The sequence below is a fragment of the Gobio gobio genome (assembly GCF_949357685.1).
Source record: "Gobio gobio genome assembly, chromosome: 8".
NCBI classification, from domain to species: domain Eukaryota; kingdom Metazoa; phylum Chordata; class Actinopteri; order Cypriniformes; family Gobionidae; genus Gobio; species Gobio gobio.
The window spans coordinates 35801752-35828116 of record NC_137114.1 but is presented as its reverse complement, the minus strand read 5'-3'; the positions used below and the strand labels follow the sequence as shown (position 1 = coordinate 35828116).

Genomic DNA, 26365 nt, shown 5'->3' with positions numbered 1-26365 from the left:
AGAGCTTGAGAGCATGTGGCAGCCATGATTAAATGTGCCTCTTGTATCATGTAGAACAATCATGTGGTTAATCAGTTAAGGCTGTGCTTGTACTAGAAGAGATGTGGCGATGACCCACCCCACATTTACGACTAACGGTATGATCTTGTCCACAGCTGAGGTGGCAAGGCGACTCCTTACCGCTGAAATGGCGTCAGACTAGTCTCAGTTGTTCTTTAGTAAGGAATGATTACTCCTCAAACAATATTCTCTCATTTAATATAATTAAATTACTATAAATTTTACAATTCTATAGGTACAGTATATAAACAGTCAAAAAAAGTGCACTTGCAGAGGGGGAAAAAAAAAGAAAACATCACATAGACATAGTTTTTGAAACACAGATCAAAACAGGTCTGTCTGTGGTGCATAATGATGATGTCACTGAGGGAACGGGGCACCGTGCCGGTCATCACCTCTAGATCTCCCTGTCATGGGTAACCAGAGCAAACAGCGAACCCAAAATATGTACACTAGCTCAAGTGTAAGATGAATTAAGTTGCAGCTGCACTGAAATGTTCTTCCATTCTAACAATATACCTTGTTTCACTTATCACACGACTTTAACGCAACTGTAAAAAGGTTGAATCTCACAAAGAAATGTCTAAAGATTTTGCTAATATGATTTTTGTTTTTATGCACTGTGACATTTTTATCTGAAAACTAAGCATTAAAAATCATATTTCACATTACTATAACCCAGCAATAAAAAACTCTCAGGTTTAAAATCAGCATAATTTATTTTATAATTTACTAATATATATATATATATATTTTTCGAATTATAGTAATGAAACATTTGGGAGAAAATGTGCTCAATTGTCACAAAAAAAGTCAAAATGCCAAAAATCTTAAATATCCTAAAGTAACCTTTATTTTCTACTAGTGCAGTCAAATCGATGAATTATATATATATATTATATTATATTATATATGTATTTATTTATTAAGTATATATAAGAATTTATATTATATATTAGCATTTATATTATATATTTTAGATGAGATTAATCGATTTGACAATTGAAATGTATTTCTTTTGGCTTCAGGGTGTTCTAAATTTCAATAAATGATTTAGCCATTAGCGGCCCATGCAAATGACGATAACCTCTAACCCGAGCCAGAGCAGGGTGGCGGTAAACATCTGATATGCGCCAGATAGTGCTGAGCGAATTACAAGATCTGAACAGATGTTTCTTTTCCCCCTCACCTTCTTTGAACTTTCAGAAGCTCTTTAAATGCATGGTCAATGCAACAGGGTAAATATCGGAGTGCATAAAGGGTTTTATGAGCTTTACTTTCTCACAGAAGGCCAATATTTGGCTTTAAATGATTATAGAAATCTTCATTTTTTAGCAGGTAAAAATACAGCCTAACATGCATGGACCAATCATACGGTCATTTGTCATTTTTGGGAACATTGAAAGAAAACCAAAAAGGGGACATTCGATTTAACCAACCTAACAAAGGTCTGATATGTCACAACGTATAAAATGATTCAGCGTTATCTAGTTTAAGACATAGAAATGTTACTGTTGTTGTAAGGTTTATCCCAGTCTAGTGAAGTCTAGATGGTGGCTGTTGACTTAACAAGGAGGAATCACAGGAGAAGTTAAACACACACACGCACAGTCTCTCAGTCAGGTTGGATTCACCTCTACTGCCCATGGCCCCTCGCTAGGGGTCTCCCAGCAAAGCAGCCAGGGAGATCTGTCCTAGGTGAACAGCTTTCTGAGGTCAGAGGTCAAAGGTTGCAGATGGACTTCATAAGAAATGATCCAGATGTGTCTGGGTGTGGAAGGGTCACATTTGGGAGTGGGGGCGTTCATACCCAGAGACACCCGGAGCTGAAAGGAGGAGTTAATCAGCATTTTAAAACTGTACAATCCACACTAGCTGCGTTTCCATTACCCTTTAAGTTGCGCAAATTGAAAATATGCCCAAATGGAGACGTGTCAATTTCGCAAAAAAGTTTACTCTCGCAATAGGTGGCTTTTCAGGCAATTCGAAAAAATAATTTTTAGCTAAACTGCATTTACAGGTCACCTTGCATACGTCAAATTCAATCATTCTTTAAAAAGATAGCGCGGTATGTTTGGACAGAAGACGTTGAAGAAGATAGGAGGGAGAAACACCTCACATGTGGCCGCTCCCAAGTATAAGGGGCTTTCCTTGCCATTAATGCTTGGATAACATGCCTAACAAAAAATTACGTTTTAGTCACATAACATCGTTTATGATGGAAACGCCGTTTCACAACAGTTTTTAATCGACAAATAAATCACAAAAGTTTTGCACAAATCTGTAATGGAAACCCAGCTACTGATTATTACATTTTAATAGAACTTAAGCTCTAGTAATGTATGGTCAATCACCCCAGACTATAATTTGAATTAAATAAATTCATACTTTTATTTAGAAAGGACACATTAAATTGATCAAAAATAACAGTGAAGAGATTTATAAAATTACACAATTTTAAATAAATGCTGTTCTTTTGAACAGTCTATCCAAAGAATCCTGGAAAAGTTCATAGTTTCCACAAAAATATTTAGCAGTACAACTTTTATAATATATAGACAATAGATAATAACAATAAATGTTTCTTGAGCAGCAAATCGGCATATTAGAATGATTTCTGAAGGATCATGTGACACTGAAGATTAGTGTAATGTTGTGGAAAATTCAGCTGTGATCACAGAAATAAATTACATTCATTATATTACAAAAAAGTTATTTTAAATTCTAATAATATTACTGTTTTTACTGTATTTTTGATTAAATAAATGCAGCCTTGGTGCATTCGTAGTATTACATTCATAGTATTATAATATATACGGTAGTTCTATTCTATTCTATTCTTTTTTAACTGTAAGTCAGCTGTCTAGGGAGGATGAACTTGATGAACATATATGTTTAAATCTTGAAATAATAATTTCATAACAGTGTGTATTTTAACATTTATCCTTGTGTAGTGTATTGCTCTATAGACTTCCATTGTAAGTGCATTGCTATACATACTATAACTGCATGTCAGGACATGTCAAAATGATTGTTTTGGTAATCCCAGAAGCACTGAACTGACCTGAGGGGGGAGGTTGTGTGTGTACGGTCGGATGACAGGTAGCGGTCAGGGTGTCCAGGCCCCTAACAGTTACACTGCTGCTTGGTCTGTGCAGCAGAGCCCCGGGGCTGTCTGAGCTGCCGCAGGGACGCGTCGCCGTACTGGATCCCAGAACCCATCCGCTCCGGGTCCAACTCGCCTGTATGGGCACAAACACAACATTTAACCCTATAATGCCTACTGTATCATATTTTATACGGCCTCTAAATTATAAACATGATCAAAACTTTGTTGAAAAACCTGTTGAACACAGTCTACTACATGTCTTCTGTCATCTGATTTATTAATCAAACTAGTTTTAAAGGCCTTTTCCCCCGGTTTCACAGACAATGCTTAAACTAATCCTAGACTAAAATGCATGTTTGAGCTATTTTAACTGAAAGAATCTTGCACTGACAAATCTTAAAATATGTCAGTGGCATTGTTTTGTCTCAAGATGCACACCAGCAATGTTTTTTTCTTGGGCACGTTTATAAAAGTTACTTAAATGTCCTAATTGAACTAAGACCTAGTCCTGGCTTAGTCTAAGCCCTGTCTGTGAAACCGGGCCATAAAGTATCATTCTAAATCCCCCCGCATTCGTGGTCTTTTTGCTGTGAAATCTTTACTGTAATAACTTTTATATTGTTCGTAATATTTCAAGATGAACACTTCCAGCTCTGAAGCAACTTAGGTTTACTTGATTATAGTTAGAAATATATATTAGAAAAATTATATTCAGATGTATCAAATATAATACATCAGGGCTTTGAGAAACATCTGTTTATCTCTTAGTCATTATTGTATTGCATTATACGTTTTGCCCCCCACAATAAAAACTACAGAGCTTTTATCATAAAATGAAGTATTTAAATATATATCTCCCAATAATGTGTCTTGGTAAGATAAGAGTGGCAACTGATATTTATAAGCATTTTATGCAAGTAGTCTGCTATACTGTTATAAAGATCTCACTTATTTGCATTACAATCTATCAGAATTTACTTTTTGGTCATATAAATATTACCAACTGCACCAGAATGCATATTTTTGCTAAGTTTGGGTCTCTGAATAAAACTACTTCTGTTGTTGTGGTGTTGATTCACATTGTTTCTAGAGTATTGTACAGAGTGATTAGATGCATTTTAAACAATTGCAAAAAGCTTCATTGGGCCTGACACAAAATGACCAGCTAGAATCACTTCACTAATCATATGATCAGCACATAGGAAAGTGTGAAGTACTAGTCAGTTGAAATCATTCAATCATTCTGATTGGATTACAGGAGCAGACTGATTGCTATAAAAGGTGGGAAGAAGTGCTTCCAATCATTGTGTTCTTGGGTTAGCAATGGTTCCCTGCAAAGAAAGACGTGCAGCCATCATCGCTTTGCATCAAATGGCTTACATGCAAGGAAATTGCTGCAAAGAATATTGCACATGAAAGAACCATTTACTGGATCCTCAAAAACTTCAAGGAGAGAGGGTCAACTGCATTAAAGGTTTCAGGACATCACAGAGTGTCCAGCAAAGACCAGGACCGTCTGCTATGGAACAGTTTCTCCACCAGTGCAGAGCTTGTTCAATATTAGCAGCAGGTGGGTGCGAGTGCATCTGAAGACTTTTGGATAATGGCCAGGTGTCAAGAAGTAAGCCAATTCTCTCCAAGAAAAACATCCAAGGACAGACTGAAATTCAGCAGGAAGTACAAGATTCGGACAGCAGAAGACTGGTGCAAAGTCCGTTTCTCTGATGAAACCTCCTTCTGACTGTTTGGGACATCTGGAAACTGTCCAGAGAAGAAAAGGTGGACGCTACCATGAGTTAGGGCTGAACGATATATCGTTATCGTATCTATATCTAGATATGAACTTTCAAGATATTACTATCGAAAAAAGCAACGATATAGACGATATAGATTTCCCCTCTCCGCGCTCGCCCTGCATACAACTCTGGCAGTCACAACAAACATCATTTTTACGAGTGCCCTTGAATGCACCGCTAAAGCCAGCGCGCGCGCACTACAGGGACTTGAGAGGGGGGCGGCGTTTCCATGGTGACACGTCATTGCTTGTCACGTGACACCGCAGCAGCAACAGCGCTGAATGAATGTGAATCTGCTTTTGTCATTTTTTCCTTTTTTATTCAGAATATTCACAAATGTGTTAGCTATGGCATGAAATATCTGATATTCCGATTGTCAAATACATGCAAGTGGAAGTATATTGTTGTTTAAACACCTTTATAACGATCGCGTTAGTTGAGCTGTATGCGCGATGGGCGCCGCCGTGTAATGCTGCCTTCGCGTGCTCTCGGAATTATCGTAAATACGAGTTTCCTAGGTAAACATTGCACATGAACACCCTCACATTTTGAAACTTGAATGCAATGCGCTCGTAATCACGATTTCAGAAGTCGGAATCATCAAATTTCCGATAGCACGTGAAGGCAGCATTAGTTTGTGCCGCAGACGCAGTTCAGAGAATCGGATCTGTTGGATTTACAACCTCTATGTTTTCAACACGTGAATTCATCCACTTCTCCCGAAATACTTAAAAGTAAGTGGCTGGTGAACTGGGAATAGAATAGAGCAAACATTGAAGTTACTTACAATGTTTATCTGATATGAATAAAACGTGTCAAATTATAATGGAAAGGATTATTATTAGCCTACCTCTTCCATAGACCTCAGTGTGTATTTTACAAACTCTAAATGTATTGTTTTTTTTAGTACTTATGTGAATTTATATGTTTGAAACCTAAAATAAACAGTATGTGGTTGAAAACACTGAAAAGTTGTGATATATGACAGCTCTGAGCACGCCTGTCTCTGTTGATCAGGTGATGCACTTGATCATGCGCTCCAGGGACCAGCCTAGACTGATTACACCCGTGTGATCGTACGTGCCAAAGGCTTAAAAACAATACATTTTCTGACACAAATTTTTGAAATGTAGGCTTAAATCAAACACATTTTAATTCAGATTCTGGTTTTCACCGAAGACGTAGTCATATCGTATTGTATCGATATCGAGATATCTGGCATGAAAATCGAGATATGAAATTTTGTCCATATCGCTCAGCCCTACCATGAGTCCTGTGTCGTGCCAACAGTGAAGCATCCTGAGATCATCCATGTGTGAGGTTGCTTTTCATCCAAGGGAGTGAGCTCTCTCACAGTATTACATTGAAATTTTGAATCCGTGGCCAGGCAACACCCCGAATTTTAATCCCAGAGAAGCTTTACAAAAGCATTTAGGCAAATTCTTTCAAAAAAGTCAATTAATAGTACATTTAACTCTTACCCGATTCAATCTTGTTGAGGATGGTGCGAGCACATTTGAGAAAGGCTTCCTCTACGTTCTCTCCGGTTAAAGCACTCGTCTCCAAAAACATCAGCTCTGGGTGGAGGACACAGTCAAGTGAACACATCAAAATCAATCATCTGATCATGCTGCAAAAGTTTAGTGTTGTAAAGGTCCTTTTGGACACCTGTTATCAGGCTTGCTAAGCATCAGTTTCATAAGGGTGCTTTAGTGTAAACAGCACCATCAGCAAGAACCAACGTATGGTCTTCAGCCATCTCTACAGCACTCCTGTGACCAATACATAAGGGTTTGTAAATGAGCCGCTCATAAAAACCCTGCTGTTCGAAAACACTTACCAACAGAGAGGAAGAGAAGCGCACTCTCTGCAGCGGCACACATCTGTTTTGACAATTATGAATACAAAAATATCTCTCTAGACACATGAAAAAACAGGTGCCAGAAGCAGGTGAAAATTGATGTTGTGTCATGCAGTGAAGCACAAACAGGCGAAGAAATATGAATACTTCCGGACCCCATTTACAAAAGTGGTATGCATGAAGAGCAGCTCTAACCGTTCTCCTGGGCAAAACGAGACGCCTCTAGGAAGGTGACCTCACGGTCCGCATCCAGATCCTTCTTATTCCCGCACAGGATGATGACGATGTTGGGGCTGGCCAGTGTCCGTGCGTCCGTCAGCCAGTTAGTCAGAGCATTGTAGGTCTCCCGACTAAAAGACAGATAAAGACAAAGTCAAATTTATGTAGCACTTTTCACAATACACACCGTCAAAACAGCTTTACAGAAAATCATGATGTTAATGTTTAGAATGTCTTAATACCTTCATGCCTTATAGCAGATTAGAGCTGGGCAATAATTAGTTTAGATTTTGCAAAGAAATTAAATCTTTTGGAACAATATAAACACAGCCGAGATTCCCTGATGTTGGGTGAGAAGGCCTGGCACTACGCTCTTATTCATCCCAAAGGTGTTCTATTGGGTTAAAGCCAGTCAAGTTCCTCCACACCAAACTCGCTCATCCATGTCTTTATGGACCTTGCTTTGTGCACTGGTGCACAGTCATGTTGGAACAGGAAGGGGCCATCCCCAAACTGTTCCCACAAAGTTTGGAGCATGAAATTGTCCAAAATGTCTTGGTATGTTAAAGCATTAATAGTTCCTTTCACTGGAACTAAGGGACCAAGCCCAACCACTGAAAAAAAAACCCCATTCCATAATCCCCCCTCCACCAAACTTTACACCAGGCACAATGCAATCAGGCAAGTACCGTTCTCCTTGCAACCGCGTCCATCGGATTACCAGACAGAGAAGCGTGATTCATTACTCTAGAGAACACGTCTCCACTGCTCAAGAGTCCAGTGGCGGTCGTGCTTTACACCACTGCATACAGCGCTTTGCATTGCACTTGGTGATGTAAGGCTTGGATGCAGCTGCTTGGCCATGGAAACCCATTCCATGAAGCTCTCTACACACTGTTCTTGAGCTAATCTAAAGGCCACACAAAGTTTGGAAGTCTGTAGCTATCGGCTCTGCAGAAAGTTGGCGACTTCTGCGCACTGTGTGCCTTAGCATGTGCTGACCCTGCTCTGTGATTTTACGTGTCCTACCACTTCGTGGCTGAGTTGCTGTTGTTCCCAATTGCTCCCACTTTGTAATAATACCACTAACAGTTGACCGTGGAATATTTAGTAGTGAGAAATTCATGAATGGACTTATTGCACAGGTGGAAACCGGTACCACGCTTGAATTCACTGAGCTCCTGAAAGCGACCCATTCTTTCACAAATGTTTATATATATCCGGGTAAGTTGTATGATTCATTATTAATTAATAACTTGTTACTCAATTTGAGTTATTCAGCATTGCGGTTATAAATGCTGCTAATTTGCAACAAAGATAATGTTATTTTGGTTATAGCCAAGCCAACCAACAAAAATAAATCACAAGTCGCAAAAATGATAGTTTTGAAAGTATCAGTAAAAAAATGTGTTGAGGAGCTACTTATAATTTCCATCGCGTAAAATGTAGTAAAATCTTTTTTTGTTGTAAATATATTATAGATATAAAGAAAAACTAATGGATAGTGAAAAGTGGCCAATTTAACTTATAATGTAGTCAGATCTAAACTTATTTAGTATTCACGCCATGTCGTAATTAAAACACGTGTATTCTACCTGAAGCGGTTCACGTCCTCGGCAACACTATCAACAGTGAAATGAATCTGCAGCGGTCAGGTGGTACAGCAGTCACGTGGTACAAGTAGGAGCTCTCAGAAAATTCCCAGTTTACAATCTGTAATTACGAGTTTTTACAAGTTGAAATCTCATAGTTACTGTAATTACAAAATGGCGTGCACGCACCTTTAAGTTTGCAGTGGGATTGCGGTGTGGGCTGCGTTCCATGTATCCAAATGGTGGTGCTTTGCTTTCAAATCTAATGTTATTTGGTATTATTGCCATAATCTTAATTAAATTACCAGGCATTAAATTACTGTGATAACCTTTGGCAACATTTCAGAAATGAACTATTACCTAATAGTTGCCTAAAACAATGCTTAAATAGTTACATTTTAATAAAAATTATGAACAAATATATCCTGCACAGATAAGTTGCTGAGGTATATTGACTTTGAGAGAATGGCCAGGTCTGTTCCTAATTAAATATTTACCCTGCTTTCCACTCCTTATAATCAGTCCCACAGAAACTGCCTTTGTGAGTGAATAACAGCGAACATTTAACATACTTCACTGTACTTCAACTCCGCTTCTCAGAAGTCAATGTCTGTGACGACCTTTGAGTGCTTTGAGAAACGATGAGACAATACACGACTCATAATGCCCTCCACATTTCTTTACTGTGCGTTCGTCATGCTTTCACGGAATCTAGTTTTGTTTGAGTCTCTGGTCTCCACAGCAACCATTAGCCTGTGGCCACAGCAATGGGCGAAAGGGAGCGTGTTAAATGTGTTTCAGTGTAAAGCAGTGAAAGTGTCTCCGGTCTGCAGCTGCAGTGATGACAGTTCAGTGCTGAAGGATGACCCTCATCAAACACACAATCCATCACTGTGTTCATCTCTCTCTCACTGTGCTCACACCCGTCAAATGGACTCAGGGTTGCCGCTCGCCAGAAGATGACATTTTATTACAGTGCTGTCAGTCTTTATTACGCCATTGTCTTTGTCTCTATTACCATGACAGCTGCATGGCAACCTGGAGATGATCCAATTCAACGCCACAGCCATTCTCTCTGTCTGCCTCTGTTTTTAGAAATCCATTTTATTTTTTTCCAAATTCGGTTTGGAAAAACATTAGAATTTTTCTGGATTACATTTTTTTTTCTGGACTCGGTTTTAATGGTTAAATGAACCCTTTGACACGTACGATCAAACCAGTGTGATTATAGAACGTTCAGTGCGTCACATGAACAACTGTTAAATTCAAAAGGCTGGCGCTGAGCCAAAGACGGACTTGGTCAGGGTTTTTTTTAGGTTTCAGACATTTAAATACACATATGTACTACCAAAAAATGTCTATGGAAGCAGCCATAATAATCCTTTCAATTATAATTTGATAATGTGTTATAAGAAAATTACACATTTTACTCTATTCTTCTCCCAGTTGACCAGCCATTTACTTTCATGCATTTCGAAAGTAGATGATGAATTTATGCAATGTAAATCTGACAAGTTCGAAAACAAACATGGCTCATTATAGATCAACTAACATCATTATAAAAGGTGTTTAAATGACAAAACACACTCACTTACACATATTTGACAATCAGAACATATCAGATTGTTCAATTGGAAAAGAAAAACGTTTTAAAAGTTTAACGTTACATTTTTACGTCCCTAAATACATTACATTTTTTTCTCAAAATCTGCTTTATTTTCCACAAATTTCGTGTTTTCCATTTTACTTTCTGGATTCCATTTTAAAGGTTTAATTAATTTTAAACAGTCAAAAAGCATGTTTAATCAATTGAATTCACAAAACTTTAAAAGCTTAATTTATTAAATTAAAGCCCTATACAATTTTTTTTTTAAATCAAAAACGGTGGTAATCAAATCAAGGCATAAAGCATTAACAATTTAATTAATCTTTTAAAATGTAAATCAAATGAAAATGTAACAATACCTTTTATTTTTTCGCCAATCAAAATGCTGCACAACAGAGGTTTATTGTTAAAATTAAAACATGGAGGAAAAATTGTGTTCATTTTTATTAGTATCAGTATTATTACTTTGAGAAGTACATTCTACTGTACAATAGTAATAGATGTCTGTCAAAATTTGAGTTTGTGTGTATATTTCTCTCAAAACAAGTCAAGTCTAAAGATGAATATAGAGGAAGATGTGTAATAGAGGAAGCCAAAGCATTCATTCACACTGAGACATGCAGGAAAAATTCCTTTCTTTCCACTACAAAATGTGTCTTTCCGGTCGGGTGGTCCCGCTGCATCAGCCTTACCTTGTGATGTCATAAACGAGAAGAGCCCCCGCTGCACCACGGTAGTAACTGCGGGTCACTGACCTGTAAGACAAAAGCAGTGAATGACCTCCACCAATCATAGTCAGCCCTACAGCAGTGAGGATAACCTAACAAACCAATCACAGGCAAGTACCTGAAGCGCTCCTGCCCAGCAGTGTCCCAGATCTGTAGTTTGACTGTTTTGCCGCCAACGTTGACAACCCTGGAGCCAAACTCAACGCCAATGGTGTGGTTAGAGTCCTGTTTGACTGTGAAAGAAGATGCTAAGTAAGAAGCAGGACTGCTTAAAGAGGTCATTCACACAGTTTGATGCCATTTTTTGTACCAGAATACATTTTTTCTTGACAATCTTCTCTCTGAGAAATGCTTTGTTTTTGCTGCCGTGCCATTAAGACTTTAACGTAAATGTCCTCTTCGCATGTGAAATAAGATCCAGCACTTTCCTGCTCTTACTCACGGGCTGTGGGTTTGCTGTCAGATCAAATATAGTTTAAGCGCCCCATCCTTCAATAACAGCCCCTTTGAAAATCGTGTTTTACAAAACATTCCATGCTGAAATGTATGGAAGCTTGTTTCCGCCACAGAATAAAACATTATTATATATTTAATAATTATAATATATATATATATATATAATATTTAAATTGTATGCATTTGGCAGATGCTTTTACCCAAAGCGACTTACAGTGCACTTATTACCGGGACAATTCCCCTGGAGCAACATGGAGTAAAGTGCCTTGCTCAAGGACACACTGGTGGTGGCGACTGCTGGGATTGAACCAGCAGAAAGAATTGCTGTTAGTTCAGTGGTTTAACCCACTAGACCACCATCACCATCACATATATATATAAAATAAACAATCTTATAACATTACACAACTGTAATTGCAGTGTAAATGCCACGTTCATGCCACTTCTGAGCTGCATTCCACAATCTATGTAAATATACCTAAATGCCACTTCAAGTTGCAGCTTCTGTACCACCTCTGCAGTGCAAAGATGGATTTTGGTGATACTGATCTGTTTGGTAACAGCCCGACTGGGTCTTATTCTAATTTAATTGGTGGTTTTAACAAATTGAGCAACAATGAAGAGGGATCTAAAAGTTCCCTTTACCACAAGAGTAGCTGGATCCCTACTGTGTAGAGTTGCATTCGATTAAATTAGAGAGAATAAGGAGCATGCACATTTAAATATCCAAAATCGACAAAAAAAACTGACAAATAATAAAAAGACACAAGCTCTAAAATGTAGGTGTGTTTTCATAGCACATTGAAATGTACTTATTATAGAAATATAATGTAATTTTTTTTATTGATAACAATCCCTGTAGACTTCCGTAAGGCAATGCATATTCCATTTTCATATTATAACACATTCACTTGTTTTTTTTTTTGGAAAACAACTTAAGACAGGGTCATTCATAATTAATTCAATGTCAAATACATAATTACTAGCAATTAAGCCTCTTTTCTTCATTTTCTCTGTAAATTAAGATTGGCATTGGATTTTTTAAGCTTACTGATAATGTGATTTTCATTCTTTGCTCAACATACCCACGTTTCAAAAGCATGTACAGCTACTCTGGTTTCCAAAGAATTACCATTCAAGACCCCCTTCCTCTCTGCTGAATACTTTGAGAATTAAAGGTCATGTTTTAATTCAAGTCTTTGTGAGAGTGAGACATTAATATGGGCTTACACTTGTTCTCTATGAACTGGTGAAGGAGGCATGATTTCCCAGTCCCAGCGCTGCCAATCACCAGGAACTTAAACAGGAAATCTGAAACCAAGAGGGAGAGAAAAAGAAAGAATCAATATCACTGTTGAGTTGCACTGAGAGCATGTTTAAAAGGCTGTTTTGAATCCTTCATTCTTATGTCTGTCTAATTGAGGCATGCATTCTTCAAACAATTAAACCCATCTTGAAATGTAATGTTCATCAGTAGGGTATATTTGGGCCAATATTTGGCTAGGTTGTGATCGTCTGCATCAGATTAAAAGCAGCAACAAACACTAGCATTTAAGACATATTAACTCAACAAAAAAAACCTAAAAAAAGGTGCTCTCTCTCTCATATCCTAACATCTGTTAATCAGACAAACAGGCATATTAATGACAATGAATCATTTTTGCTGATGTATTGGTCCATCACTAATACATTAACACACCTTGATCTCTAGAAATTGGATTGGCACTAGCTACAAAAAAAACACATCAGTTGACCTCATATATGATATATAATTTGCCTATATGAGATATATAATGTTATTACGCAGCACCAAAAATAGCCCGTGTAAGCAGGTTGTCACGTTGGTTATGTTGACGGAAGTTAGCCTATTTTCAGGTGCTGTGTAATATTGCGCCGCTGCACCCATAGTACGGCAGCAAAATTCCTAGATTATTACGCAGGAATGAGAGTATAGTTCCTAGCCATATCGGTCTAGAAAAATCGCAACTTTTCATCTAAGTACACAATTTAACTACAGAAGAGTCAAGTTTTAAATAGGAAAAATGTCTAAAGTCTTTGGTCATTTTTGAGCGAGATGCTAACGGTCTAATGAGATTCAATGTTCTATGCTAAGCTATGCTAAAAGTGCTACAGCCAGACCCGGAGATCGGCTGAATGGATTCGAAAACGGTAAAACTGTTTAACTCTACACTCTAAAAAAAAAAAAAGGTTCTATATGGCATCAAAAATGGTTCTTGGCTCATAATCATAGAGGAACCTTTTTTAGTGCTATATAGCACCAATTTTGGTGCTTCAGTGGTTCTTCAGCGGTTCTTCACCGGTTCTTTGACTGAGCTGCTATATAGCACCTCTGAAGAACCACTGAAGCACCAAAAAAGGTGCCCCTATGATTACGAGCCAAGAACCATTTTTGGTGCCATATAGAACCTTTTTTTTTTAGAGTGTAGGGGAGTTGGAAAATGAGCCTATTTTAAAAAATAATGGCGCGTTCCTTTAACAACCAAAACGGAACATCTTTATTCACCTGTTTACATGATCAAATAATAACTGGGCTTAGCAAGGTGACACATACACACAAATGCCCCTTTAAACATTTTAACATTCATTACTCAATTATACTTGCTGTTAATTTTTCAAGAGTACTGTCTTTCTCTCTGTGTGCTTGATTAATTCATTACACAAAAGTTATTTGTGTCTCAGGAAGAGAAACATACGGACTGCAATGACCATTATTTCGGTTGTCGCAAGACACTCTCTGTATGTAACCAAACAGATCTCGGCCCCACTACCATAGTATTTTTTGTATATAGGTTTGGAACAACTTGAGGGTGAGTAAATTACAGAATTTTCATTTTTCCCTTTAATACAATTGATCAAAAAAAAAAAAAAAAAATTCACACGCTTTTGTGTCAGGTTGTCATGTTGCAGTGCTAAATAACAGTAGAATTGTGTATTGCAACAAAGCGTCTACCTCCCGCAGTTTCTCTTGAAGCCAATACGGAAGTGACTTCAACTGCAATTCATCGACTGATTGCCAGGGACAGGCTCCAGAAGGGAGCAGAATCTCATTGAGCCCCATGTTAAAATGCCCAACTTTACAGCAGAAAAAAACATGTTTACAGCCTCTGGTACAAATTGTGGTTTTGGTCTATACGGCTAATTTTGCCCTTAGTGACAACTGTGAGAATATAAAACCAAAAGAATGTGAACTCATTCGTTTACATTATATAAAGCTTTAAAGTCCTGCATAATTAAGGGCGTGGCCACTTTGAGTGACAGGTGGATAGCCATTTATCTGCTGTCTGTTAGTCTCTTTGCCCATTTTCTGTTATCTGGGAGTGACGCGTGATGACGCGCTGACAAGATGGCAATGGCCAGCTCGTCCTTACTTTACACTTCAAAACTGCTCTTCAGAATCCTATGGGTGATGTCACGGACACACACTACGTCCAAATTTTTCCATATGGCTGCGACCCATCGGGACGCAACGTGAGATCCGCCAATCAGAGTGGTTCCCGGTTAAAATGAATGAAGAATGTGCGCAGTGCAGAAATTCAGTAGGGTCAGCCGCAGGGTTCAACAGCTGAACAGTGTCGGACAAGAACCGTCCTAAGAGCTCTTTGTGTTGAAAGAGAACAGATGCATGTGTGGGTATGACATGCACACTGCCATAACAGCTGGAACAGAGGAGGGTTTCAGTGTTACAGGAGGAGGATGTATGGAAATGTCATAACTGAACAGCATGTACATTCTCACTGAAAGGAAAGCATGTCAGAGCGTTTTGGACAAACATCAACTGTCGAAAAAAAAAAGGCAGCATCATAACAGTCATGGACATAAAAAAAGATTGATTTTGAACAGTCTCCAACACAGCTGTCTGTAATTATTTAGAACCCTGAACACCATGATTAGCTGGTTCAGGTGTGTTTGATTGAGGTTGGAGCTCAAATCTGCAGGGTGATAGCTCTCCAGGACCAGGGTTGGACACCCTTGCTCTACATAGTCAATCTACGGTCAACAAAACTCTGCACGCAACAACAACAAAAAATACACAGCACAAACAAATCTACAGTAAAGAAATGCAAAAAATAAATAAATGAATGCATGAAGCTAGAATAAAATGTGTTTTTTTTTGTTTGTTTGTTTAAAAGCAGAGGCTCTGCTCTTTCTTTTGATATACTGCGTGTTCAAATATTCATATAAAATATTCTGGGGGCCGTGAACATTTTGTGGAAATGATAAAAAATGCTGGTGCTGACTGGCAACTAAAAACAACACTGGCAGGGAGAGAGTTCAAATAAAATGCTAATTAATATAACATTTAATTTTTAAATGTTAGATCAAATATATTAAAAACTGAAAATAATCTAAATATATTTTAAATGTTGAAAAAAGTTGTGCTGCTTCATATTTAGTAGAAACCACAGTACATTTGATTAAAGTTGATAAACAGCATTTATTTGGAATCAAACTATTTTGAAACATTATAAATGTTTTTTTACAATCACTTTTGATCAATTTAATGCATCCTTGCTTAGTGAAAGTATTAATTTCCAAAAAAAAAACAACAACAAAAATTCTCAAGGAAAACAAATCTCTTAACTAATGCTGTAAACTATGGGAGTCAGTTGTAGCCTACTATAATACTGTTTTTAAAATGGACGTAATTTGAAATCTGAGACTTCGTTTCATATCAATAGTAACAAAGCATAAAGATTATTGTGATTTATAGGATGGGAGGCACGCTACAATGCTCCATTCATTCATCAACTGAAAACAGGATGACTAGTCGATTCTTGGAATTTAAGAATCAATATCGGTTTGTAAAAATGAGAATCGAGAAATCAATATTTTTTACCCAGCCCTATTAGATAGGACAGCTAGGCTTTGGAACAGATCTATCATGAATATTCTGTCATATTGCAAAAGGTAAAACCTGCAAGGACATTCAATGGATAAATGACTTCCACAATCACTCCAACATGACATTTAGGCATAATAAATCGTATTAAATGAAGTGGTCTAGACTCAGACAGTCAGCTAATGGGTGCTATTTCTGGTGGGAGTGTGTGTACTCTGACAACATGACCTTGAGCTTGTCTTCATGGAAAAGCAATTGGTGGCAAAATGTTCACAGCGAGTCTGTACAGATACTAGCACCTTAAAAAAACCATCAGATTTCTGACACTTTCAAATGGTTAAGATGAAATTATCCGGGCGCCTGACGGGTACAAGATGTATCAGTTCCCTGTAATAAACTTTAAGGGAAGTGAAAGGGTTTTGAAAAGTGAAGTCAAATATCAAATAGTCAAAAACTGCCAGTTTAGATGCAGAACCGCACTAGTATGAAATCCAGGTCAAGGTGCTTTAAAGTAATTGTCAAACCCATACTCAGCTACAAAGCTGCAAACTACGTCAAAGACGACAATCTGATTAACAAATGACTCATTTCACTTCCTGCAAGAGAGTTTGTTTATGAAACATCATGCCCCACAAAGTAGGGTTGCCAAATTCATCTAAATAAAACCAAAAATCACAATATGGCTGCAAATTAATTAATATATGTGTTTCAGAATGAAGCGTGGCACTGTGCTCTCAGTGATTTTTTTCTAACTGTGGTGGCAGGCCTATATCCACAGGGGAAGGGGGTGTTAAACCTCCCTACCCAAGAATCACAAGCACTCTCACACAGGCCACTTTCTGAGCCGAGGAATTGAAAATTTCAAACAACCAACCATCCAAAACTAATTTCGGAAGATATTAATTTCTCTGAATTTAGATTTAAACTGCCACAGTAAGAGAAGGCTATTTTCATAATCTATGGCAAAATACTAATATAAGGTTGGATTTCAGCAAAAGTTATTCTAGAAAATCATGAGTGCATAATACTTTTATAAAATCTTAGTGAAAATAAAATAATAAAATTTAGTGCAAAAAAAAAAAAAACATTTAGTGGGGCACAAATAAAAGGTAAAATGTTACACTGCTCTTTGTTTTATAAAATGCATCGATGAAAAACAAGAATATATTTAGGCTATATACTATAAAATGAAAAGACATTTATTTTAAATGTACAGTTTTAATGAGGCAGCAACATATGATAGATAGGACAGAACAAGGCTGTTAATAATCCTTTATTGCGCAAAAGTATTATAATATGAAAGGCTCCAATATGTTATATAGAGCGGCAAAGCGCATACAAATAAAGTATAATAATGGGAACATTGATCTTGGAGTGAGTTTCATCGTGTTACTGTTGTAACCGAACGTGACGCGCTGGCTGAATGCTGACTGGAAAATGACTGAGGAGAGATGAGCTTCTATTAACGACTTAAATATTCATTTGTCTGCATTATGCTATCGAATCGGCTTCAGAAGTCTTGGAATATAGTGCACGAAAAGTTTATGGTGCTTTACAATTATATTTTTATGTCTTTAGTGGGGCTTAACAGTAGTGTGCACAATATCGGACGTCACAGAGAAGTGGTTGAAAGTAGTGTTAGACCGATATATCGGGCCGATATTTGCGATTTTTAAAAAAAATATTTTTACATGTACCGGCATCGGCCGATACAAGGCTGCTGCGTTCGCCAATATTTTTTTCAAGAGATTAAGTTAAGTGCACCTAAGCATTAAATGACTAGGTTGTAAATAGTTTTAAAAGTATAAAAGTTAAGTATAGTACAGTCAGTGTGCACTTTATTATGATGCTTGCTTGTTGATACTGTGCGCAATAGTGTAATTATTTTATTTATGCTTAAATATTTATTTTCAGAATTTAGTTTCACCACTGAACTCTTTTTTTTCTTGTTCTACCTCACCTGTTTTTACTATTTGTTAAATATAGTTTTTTTTAGTTCAATAAATGTTCCTTTTTTAAATTTTAAATTGTTATCATCATGATCATTGTGTCATTTTTATGATGTAAATTGAGGGAGCAAAAGCAGTATCGGCTCCAAATATCGGCTCCAGAAAATCGGCAGCCCGTATCGGTCATCGGCTAAGGCTGATGAAAAAAAATCGATATCGGCATCGCCACTAAAAAAATCCATATCGGTCGATCCCTAGTTAAAAGCATAGATAGTAAAAGAAAGTCCTCTAGTAGTTGTGCAAAGTGAAATCTGAATCACGTTGAAATATTTTGTCCCGTTGCTTTTCCCTTGACTTTATCGGACTTTATGCCTCCACGTCCCCACGTGCCTCATAGACAGTAAAAGATTGCCTGCGAGCTTCTCCTCCTGTCTATACGGTAATTTCTCTAGTGTGCGACACAGTCGCGTGGTTACGACGCAATCGTTAGCCTATTTTTTTACAAAAAACGCTTCTACGGGGCGATAGTGTAAGATACAAGGTAATGGAGCCTTTTAAACATGGTCGTGTTTCTTTAGAAATAAACAATGGACAAATGGAGGCTTTAAACGCCTCAGATGTAAAGTTATTCGCTGTCAAAGTGACGCCAAAATGAATGGGAGTCAATGGGATGCTAACAGCCGGTGATGACTTGGTTAGCAATGGCTGCCCCTATGGAAGGTACGCTTTCCGGGTGCTGGATTACCCCCTTGTTGAAAGTGCATTTGAGAACACAACCATCTTTCAATACTTGCAATGAGAAACAAAAGAGAAGATTTAAGGACTCCTTGTGGTTTTCTGTCAAAATAAAAGTTGATGGTTTAACAAATTAAATATTGGTAAAATGATTACTATATTTTACTTAAGTACTTGAGTATTATATTACAGTGATATATTAAAATAGCATTATTTCTTATTTTTTTTTATTTATTTATTTATTTTTTTAACATTTTTATTTATCAGCCATATTGATATAGCCTATAATCACTTTTTCTTTGGCAAATTGTGCAAACAAGCACAAGCAAATCTGGATTTTTTAAAAAGGATTTTAAAATCAAAATTGCAATTTAATTTCCCCCTCAAATCATGCAGTCCTTATCACAATGAACTGCGCTCAACATGACCTTCCATTTTCCAGGCAATATCAACTTTCTGGTAAAGCAGGGAGTAACATATTACTTTATCATGTTTTTTTGTTACAAACAAAATTATATGGAAAAAACAGCACTATTCTATAAGAGATAATTTCAGTGGCTTTGGGCCTTGATCTGTAACAGTGGGACAGCAGAGTCTAGGTCTGGTGACAAATGCTACAGTGAAGTCACTAATCGAGATCTCTGCATATTGTATCCTGAGCGAGCAATGGATTGTCGTGGCCCTGGAGATTGGCTAAGGGTATCACTATGCCATAGAAGAGCAATTACAGTGCCAGGGTAATGCTCATTCTTTATTGGCATGGAAAGGTGATTTGTAGGCCAAGTGCAATGAAGCAGAGTCAGTTTCACAGGGGATTGATGGGGGGTTGGAGGAGAGAAAGGAGAGATGCGAGTGAGGGGGAGATTTCTGCAACATGAAACTAGTATCCATATTGACTACATGAATATTTTATCATCTACAGCACAAATACATCAGTCGATTATCAGACAAAAGACATCTCTGAAGTCTTCAACCAGTGACTTAAAAGAGACACACATGCTTTATGGCTATATTCAGAATAAAATATAAATGTATCTCTTATTGCATACCGCACAGTATATACTACACTGTCCTATCTACATGTCGAGAAAGATGTTGAAAGTTATCTGGTGCATTCTGGGATAAAGTATTGCTTGCAGCTCGCACAAATTTTGTACTATTTCATACTGGTATCATTCCATGTAAACAGAATATATGCAAAAAAGTGCATAAAGTATATATACTGTAGATAAATAAAAGTAAGGAGAGTATGCTATTCAAAACCGTTTTAGAGCACCGAAAAGTCAACAGGAAACTGCTTTTGCAACACATTCTACTTGCATTTCTAAGCAAAGTTTACAATGGGGGGAGAAAAATAACAGGCGACACTTGATTTTATCCATTGATTGGTTTGTAAAAAGTGGTCTTTATGACAGGTGGTTGTGACTTGTGGCTTGGTGGATTTTAAGTTTTAGAAATGGAAAAAGATATTACCCATTGATTATGAAAACAAAAATGTGTTTTCTTTGGAAAAACATGCACTGATAAATCATTAAAGGGATAGTTCACACGAAACATTTTAATTTTCTCAATTTACTCACACTCATGTTGTTCCAAACCTCTATGGCTTACATTGATTCTTCTGTCAAAGATAATATTTTGAAGAATGCAAATAATTTTGGATACATTGACCTACACTGTATGGAAAAAAATTAACACCAAAATATATTTTGTGTTTCACAGAAGCAAGAAAGTCATACTACATGTGGCTGAGTAAATGATGATGACAGTATTTTTCAATTTTTGGGTGAACTATCCCTTTAAGAATAAGAGCATGAATGCGTATTAAGAAAGTACAAAAAGCTGTACTACAAAACATTAAAAAAATAAAATAATTAGCATTAGTTACACTCTAGGATTTAAAGAAGAAAACTGGATCTAGTAAATTCATTTCATTTCAATGGATCAAATATTCACAGCAAGGACAAGTGGTGCTAGTTTGAATACGTGATTTTCTATCAGTGTGTAAAAATGAAACAGAGCTAAACAGTTCGTGCAGAGCAATGATGCATGATGTTGATGAAGGAAGTGACTGCAATGAAACAAACTATCCTTAAACCACAGAAGTCAAGTTTCTATTAAAATTGCAGTAAGAGATTTAAAAAAGTCATTTTGCTAACTTCAAGTCATCCATTCAACCACACACTGACCTCTTAAAGATATATGTATATAAAATATGCAATCTATAAAGTGTTCAAAAAGGCATGTCAGCAAACCAAAATTGACAGTGTGAGGTAATTAGTGTTTCTGAACAAATCTTTTCAGTAAACAAATTCTTGTTTAGTGCCATTCAATGACAATTTTTTGAATGAACTGAACAAACTAAACATGTCGTTAATGAACAACCTACACACACACACACACAAACAAAAAACGTTGTATATGAACGAGGATCTTCTGACTGAATGAATGAAATTGGCCGTGAATCTCATTCAAAACAAAACGAGAGGGGTCACCTCAGAATTTGTAATGAATCAGTTGAGCGAATGATTAAGTGACACACAAAAAGAGCTCACCTTTCACTCTTTCACCTAATGGTGTAGTAACCTGCACATAAAGTCACTGAACGAATAAGGAGTCCTTTTTTGAGAAAGGATTAAATATTTGAGGAATGAATCGAATCACTAGAGTGAATCAAAATCCCAGGCAACAAAACCATTATAGCATAAGCATATCAAAACACTTTAAATGATTAACAGGCAGAGAACGTTTATGACTGGCTAAAAACGGCGGACCTCGCCACTCGCCATTGCAGAACCTGATTTCACCAAGTTCAACATGTTCCTGGATCAATGGAATGCTGTTCCATGGTCAATTAGATGTGAGGGACAAGTTTACGGTTTATGTCAAGTTAAGGCTTACAGCCAGGGTTTAGGTGCATCTGCATCAGTGTTATTCGCCTATCAAATCCCTCCGATTTTAGGGTTAACTTATAGGGTTTGGTTTAGGGGTTTGGATATCGGATATGGTTAGTAAATATTCGGATAGGAATGTTTTTCCAGGACCAACATGTTGACCCGGTAACATATCTTACTCTACAAAAGCAGGACATGCCTCACCTTTACTGTAGTTTAGAGCCAAAGACTGTCAAAGACACGTGTTATTTCTTTAGAAGCCTACCTGTCAGGTATCAGTCAGGTAAGTTAACGTTAGTAAGGATATTATATATTGCTTACAGAACTTCTTAGTAGATACTGTACGTGTATATGTTGTTTTGTTGGGATTGCCAGCAATTATCTAATCAGGTTATCATTTACACACACACACACAACATCACTATCACCACTGCAACATCAAGCGTGATGCTGATCTGACAGGCCCATCTGACAGCGTAGAAATTGAAATTAACTATTAAACAAATATAGTTTTATTTACACACAGCCCGACCGCGCCAGAACTAACGTTACAGTTGTGAGACTAAGGTTATACTATCATAATACTACGTACTAGTGAATATTGGCGTACAAATTAAAGGTTTGGTGTCAGAAATCGTTTCCCTTATGATGATGTTGATATCACCACACACACACGCGCGCGCACGCGCAAGCACTCTAAGCACTAACAACAACACAATTAAAGCTGTCATTACCGTACGTCTCTGACATGTCGGTCCCACCGCTGAAACCAATAAACCGGGCAGACGATACTCTTTATTCCCTTCTTCAGATAAACGCTTTGCTGTGTTTTAGTTTCTGTGTGTAGTGATGGTAGCCAACAGGCTAACTGCTGCTAACGCCTCTCGCCGTTTCCTGTTTTACAACACTAACCTGCGCGTGCACAACGTGCTCGCGACACCGGAGTGATGTCATGACGCGAATTTGTCATTTGTCACATTGTCATTTGTCGATTTACCACATAATAAAAATTAAGAAACAAGACATGAATTATTAAACAATACATTAAGAAACATTTTAGTTAAGCACTCAATCTTATAATTGAAATATTCAGGCTGTGATGCGAAAATAACACCATTTTAAATTGTAAGTAGCCTCATCTAGTGATATCACTCGAACCTGGGTAAATTGAGTGCCCTGAACACCGGTCACACTCACAAGTAACATTTTATAAAGCTTGGAGATTTAAAGCATCCAACAATAGGCTTTCCATCTAATATAGCCTACATCAATATTTACATAGTTTAATAGGTAATACTATCGCTCTCCCACGAGTCCCGCAAAATCATGCCGACCTGCGACTAACGTGGCGACGTAGAAGTCTACTTCACACCAATACTGTAGCTATTAGCTATAGCCTGCATATTCTTATTGCGTTTGCGTAGTAGGCTATCTGAAGACGTAATACATTCTACTAATTTGTGAGTGGCTACCCTAAATAGAGTTCATTTGAACACACGATGGCAGTCAAACTCCATTTTGTGTTGTTCATATGAGGGATGATCCACGGTGCTCTGCAGTGTGACTTGCTATAGCATAGCCTATACTTAAAATAAATAAACAATAGCCTACAGTTTATTTCAATGGTCCACTTTAGACATTCTACTAACTAAGTAGCCTAACTCTCATTAGAGTAGTAGACTGCTATTAAAATCTATGCTATTAGAATCTATGCTATTAGAATCTATGATTGATTAGATAGCCTAATTATTGCAGTGATTATCACGTTTCTATCATGTTGTCCGGCAACAGTTCTTCTAACCCTAATTGATGGAGTGTGTAGCTTTTCATTTCTTAAACAACAATGTAGGAAGACACATCATGGCCATGTTCCAGGATAACAATGTCAAAATGCATCAGGCTCAAATTGTGAAAGACTACTTGGGAGGGAGCATGAAGAATTATTTTCACACATGAATTGGCATGTCCAGACCTTAAATTCATTGAAAGTCTTTGGGATGTGGAGTAGACTTTAAGAGAGACTCTTGCATTGTCAATATGCTTGACCAAAAAGTTATGCTTCTCTTGTTGGAAATGAATGTTGTGATGTTATAACATGCTAGAAACATAATAATCACTGCAATAATGATCCAACTCTCAAGCATTTGCCTATTTAAATCCAAACAATGATTTTTTTCTGTCCGTGCAGTATACTTTAATTTATGCATATATGATTGCATAAATCAAGCAAGCTATGCTTGAGTCCCTTTTGTATTAAGCGTTTCCTCTGCTGAAAACTTAATAGAAGTGCAAGTCTTTGGCTTTACTGATTAGCCTACATTCTTTTTGAAGCGCAAGCTACTGTCATCTTCTGTTCTCTTCTGTCCACACATTCCTTCATGCACACTCTGAGGGGCCCGGTGCACACGTCTTCAAAGCCCTTGTCATGCCGGACCGCCGAGGGCCCACAGGTGATAAATTACAGATCCCTCTGCCACTATCTATGATTTCCTCCCTGCCTTTGTTCTCCCATGACAGATTCCCCAGCATGTTTTCTGAAAGGTCTTTTTCTCTCAGAGATTAAAGGGAGGAGGGAGAGCTTGCCGTATGGAGCACGGATGTTTTCTTAATATTGTCTAAACTTTGAATGAAAGAGGGGGTGCTTTTTCAGACCCCAATGCTTCATGGTCTGAAGGGTCTGCCGTACTCGTACTAGGCTGTAACACCATAACACTTTCATTGTTTAGACTATGAGTTCTCCATGTTTGTGACCACGGACAAACCTGTTAGTAGTACAAGATTAGGACCAGGTCAGTCAGCCTGTTCTGGCGTTTGTGTGTGTTAATAAAGAGACATGTCAGGACATGTGTGCGAGGGTGAAACCTGCAGACCTAAATTAGGCTTATAGCTGCAAGTGGCAATAAGCAGAGCCCAAATGTATTTCTCAGGTAGATAAGAGTAGCCTAATGAAATCGCTTTCTCAGTTTTAATTATGTTTTTTAAAAAACATTCCATTTGGTAGAATAATAGGACAGGACATTCCGATAATATAAGATTGTCTCTGAACATAATAAACGCTTTATTGCGCTCCTTGTGATATTGTGTTGTAAGCTTCGTGGCATTTTCAAAATGAAAGTGAAACTTACAATGTTTACTCTGGTTGTTGTATGTATCACTGCAGTTTGGAAATTAAATGTCTGGTGAGTGGCACCATGCTTTATCGCATTCGAAAATAACACTAGCCAGACTAAACACTACCTAAACCGAATCGATGGAGATAACAAAAGCAAATGGCAGATAAAAAAACACATCGGCTGAAGCAATAGATAGATTGATGTATGCAGGCGCTCTGCATTGCAAGTGCAGTGCTGTACCAGGGTGAGTTACCGAGCAAGTTTACTACATCAGAAAAGCCACACATATGGAGCTGGTTATGTGATGCAAATGTGAAAATGTTTTCGTTTACAAATCATGCACCATGGTAAAAGTGTTTTTGAAGTGCTAACATGGTTTTGTGCAAGGAACAGCAACAAAAAGAAGTCTTTATTAATTGATAATCTGCCCATTTGTGTGAAAAATAATAAAAGTTACTGTTTTTTACTGACACTAGTGTTCATTTCAGCTAGAAACTACAGTGACCGCTTGGGAAAGCTTAGTTATGTAATTCTCTTTTTTCTTTTTCTTTTTTTACTGTAGTATGTGGAAAAGTATTTCAACTATTTTAAAATGAAATTCCACTGGTGTCTGTGTTACATTTGTTTGAATTGCACTTAAATACATTCTTCTTTCTGTCTGTCCAATTCAAATTCCAACAGAGTGCAACAGTTGGGTTCCAGAAGTAAAAACTTTTCTCCATAGGGAAACTGATTTTTAACAATAACTTATAAATGTTTAAAAACAGATTGTGAGTTCAGAGGTTGTTAATACGTATATTCTTTAATTGAAAAAATCTGTTTGCATTTTTTAAATAATCTTGTTTAACAGCTAAATTTGTGGTGTAAAACTACATTACCCATGATTCTGTACAGAAATGAGAGACTCACAGTCAGCAAATCATAGCAAAAGAGCTTGCAGGAAACATCCATTACCACCATGAAGGTTGCAATATGTTGTCAAACTAATATTTGTATATAGTATATGCAGCATATGTATATTTTGCAATAAACTTAAAATATATTGTTTCTATAGATATAATCTACATAATCTAATATAAACTATAATCTAAACTACTTTAAGTAAATAGTTTTATATTTCTCACTATTTTGAATTTGAATATGTCATTCGCAATGCTTCATGGGATTGTAGTTCTTTCGTTCACTAAAGCCGCACATAGCCTTAGTGTTTTTGTCTGATTTTCAAATACACATTTGCTTCAAATTAAAGTTTGGAATGTTGGGATTCACCATTTAGATGGTTGGTTTGATTCATGACGGACACTAATGCACTCCATTCAGCATTCTGTGGGTGTGGCCAAATCAATCCAAACTCCATTGAAGACTATGTTTTTCCCATTATGGTTT

At 37.2% G+C, this 26365-nt stretch overlaps 1 protein-coding gene across 1 annotated transcript; it reads right to left on the bottom strand.

Annotated features, from left to right (window-relative positions):
- Positions 1-1080: 1080 nt before the first annotated feature.
- On the bottom strand, positions 1081-22815 carry rab4b (RAB4B, member RAS oncogene family). The gene is made up of 8 exons (XM_079823140.1): positions 22601-22815; positions 12658-12738; positions 11090-11204; positions 10936-10998; positions 7022-7176; positions 6447-6542; positions 3125-3302; positions 1081-1886 (listed from the first exon to the last, which is right to left on the bottom strand). Exons 1-7 carry the CDS (start codon positions 22614-22616, stop codon positions 3187-3189), a joined length of 642 nt encoding a protein of 213 aa, XP_079679266.1. The 5' UTR covers positions 22617-22815; the 3' UTR covers positions 1081-1886; positions 3125-3186.
- Positions 22816-26365: the final 3550 nt, after the last annotated feature.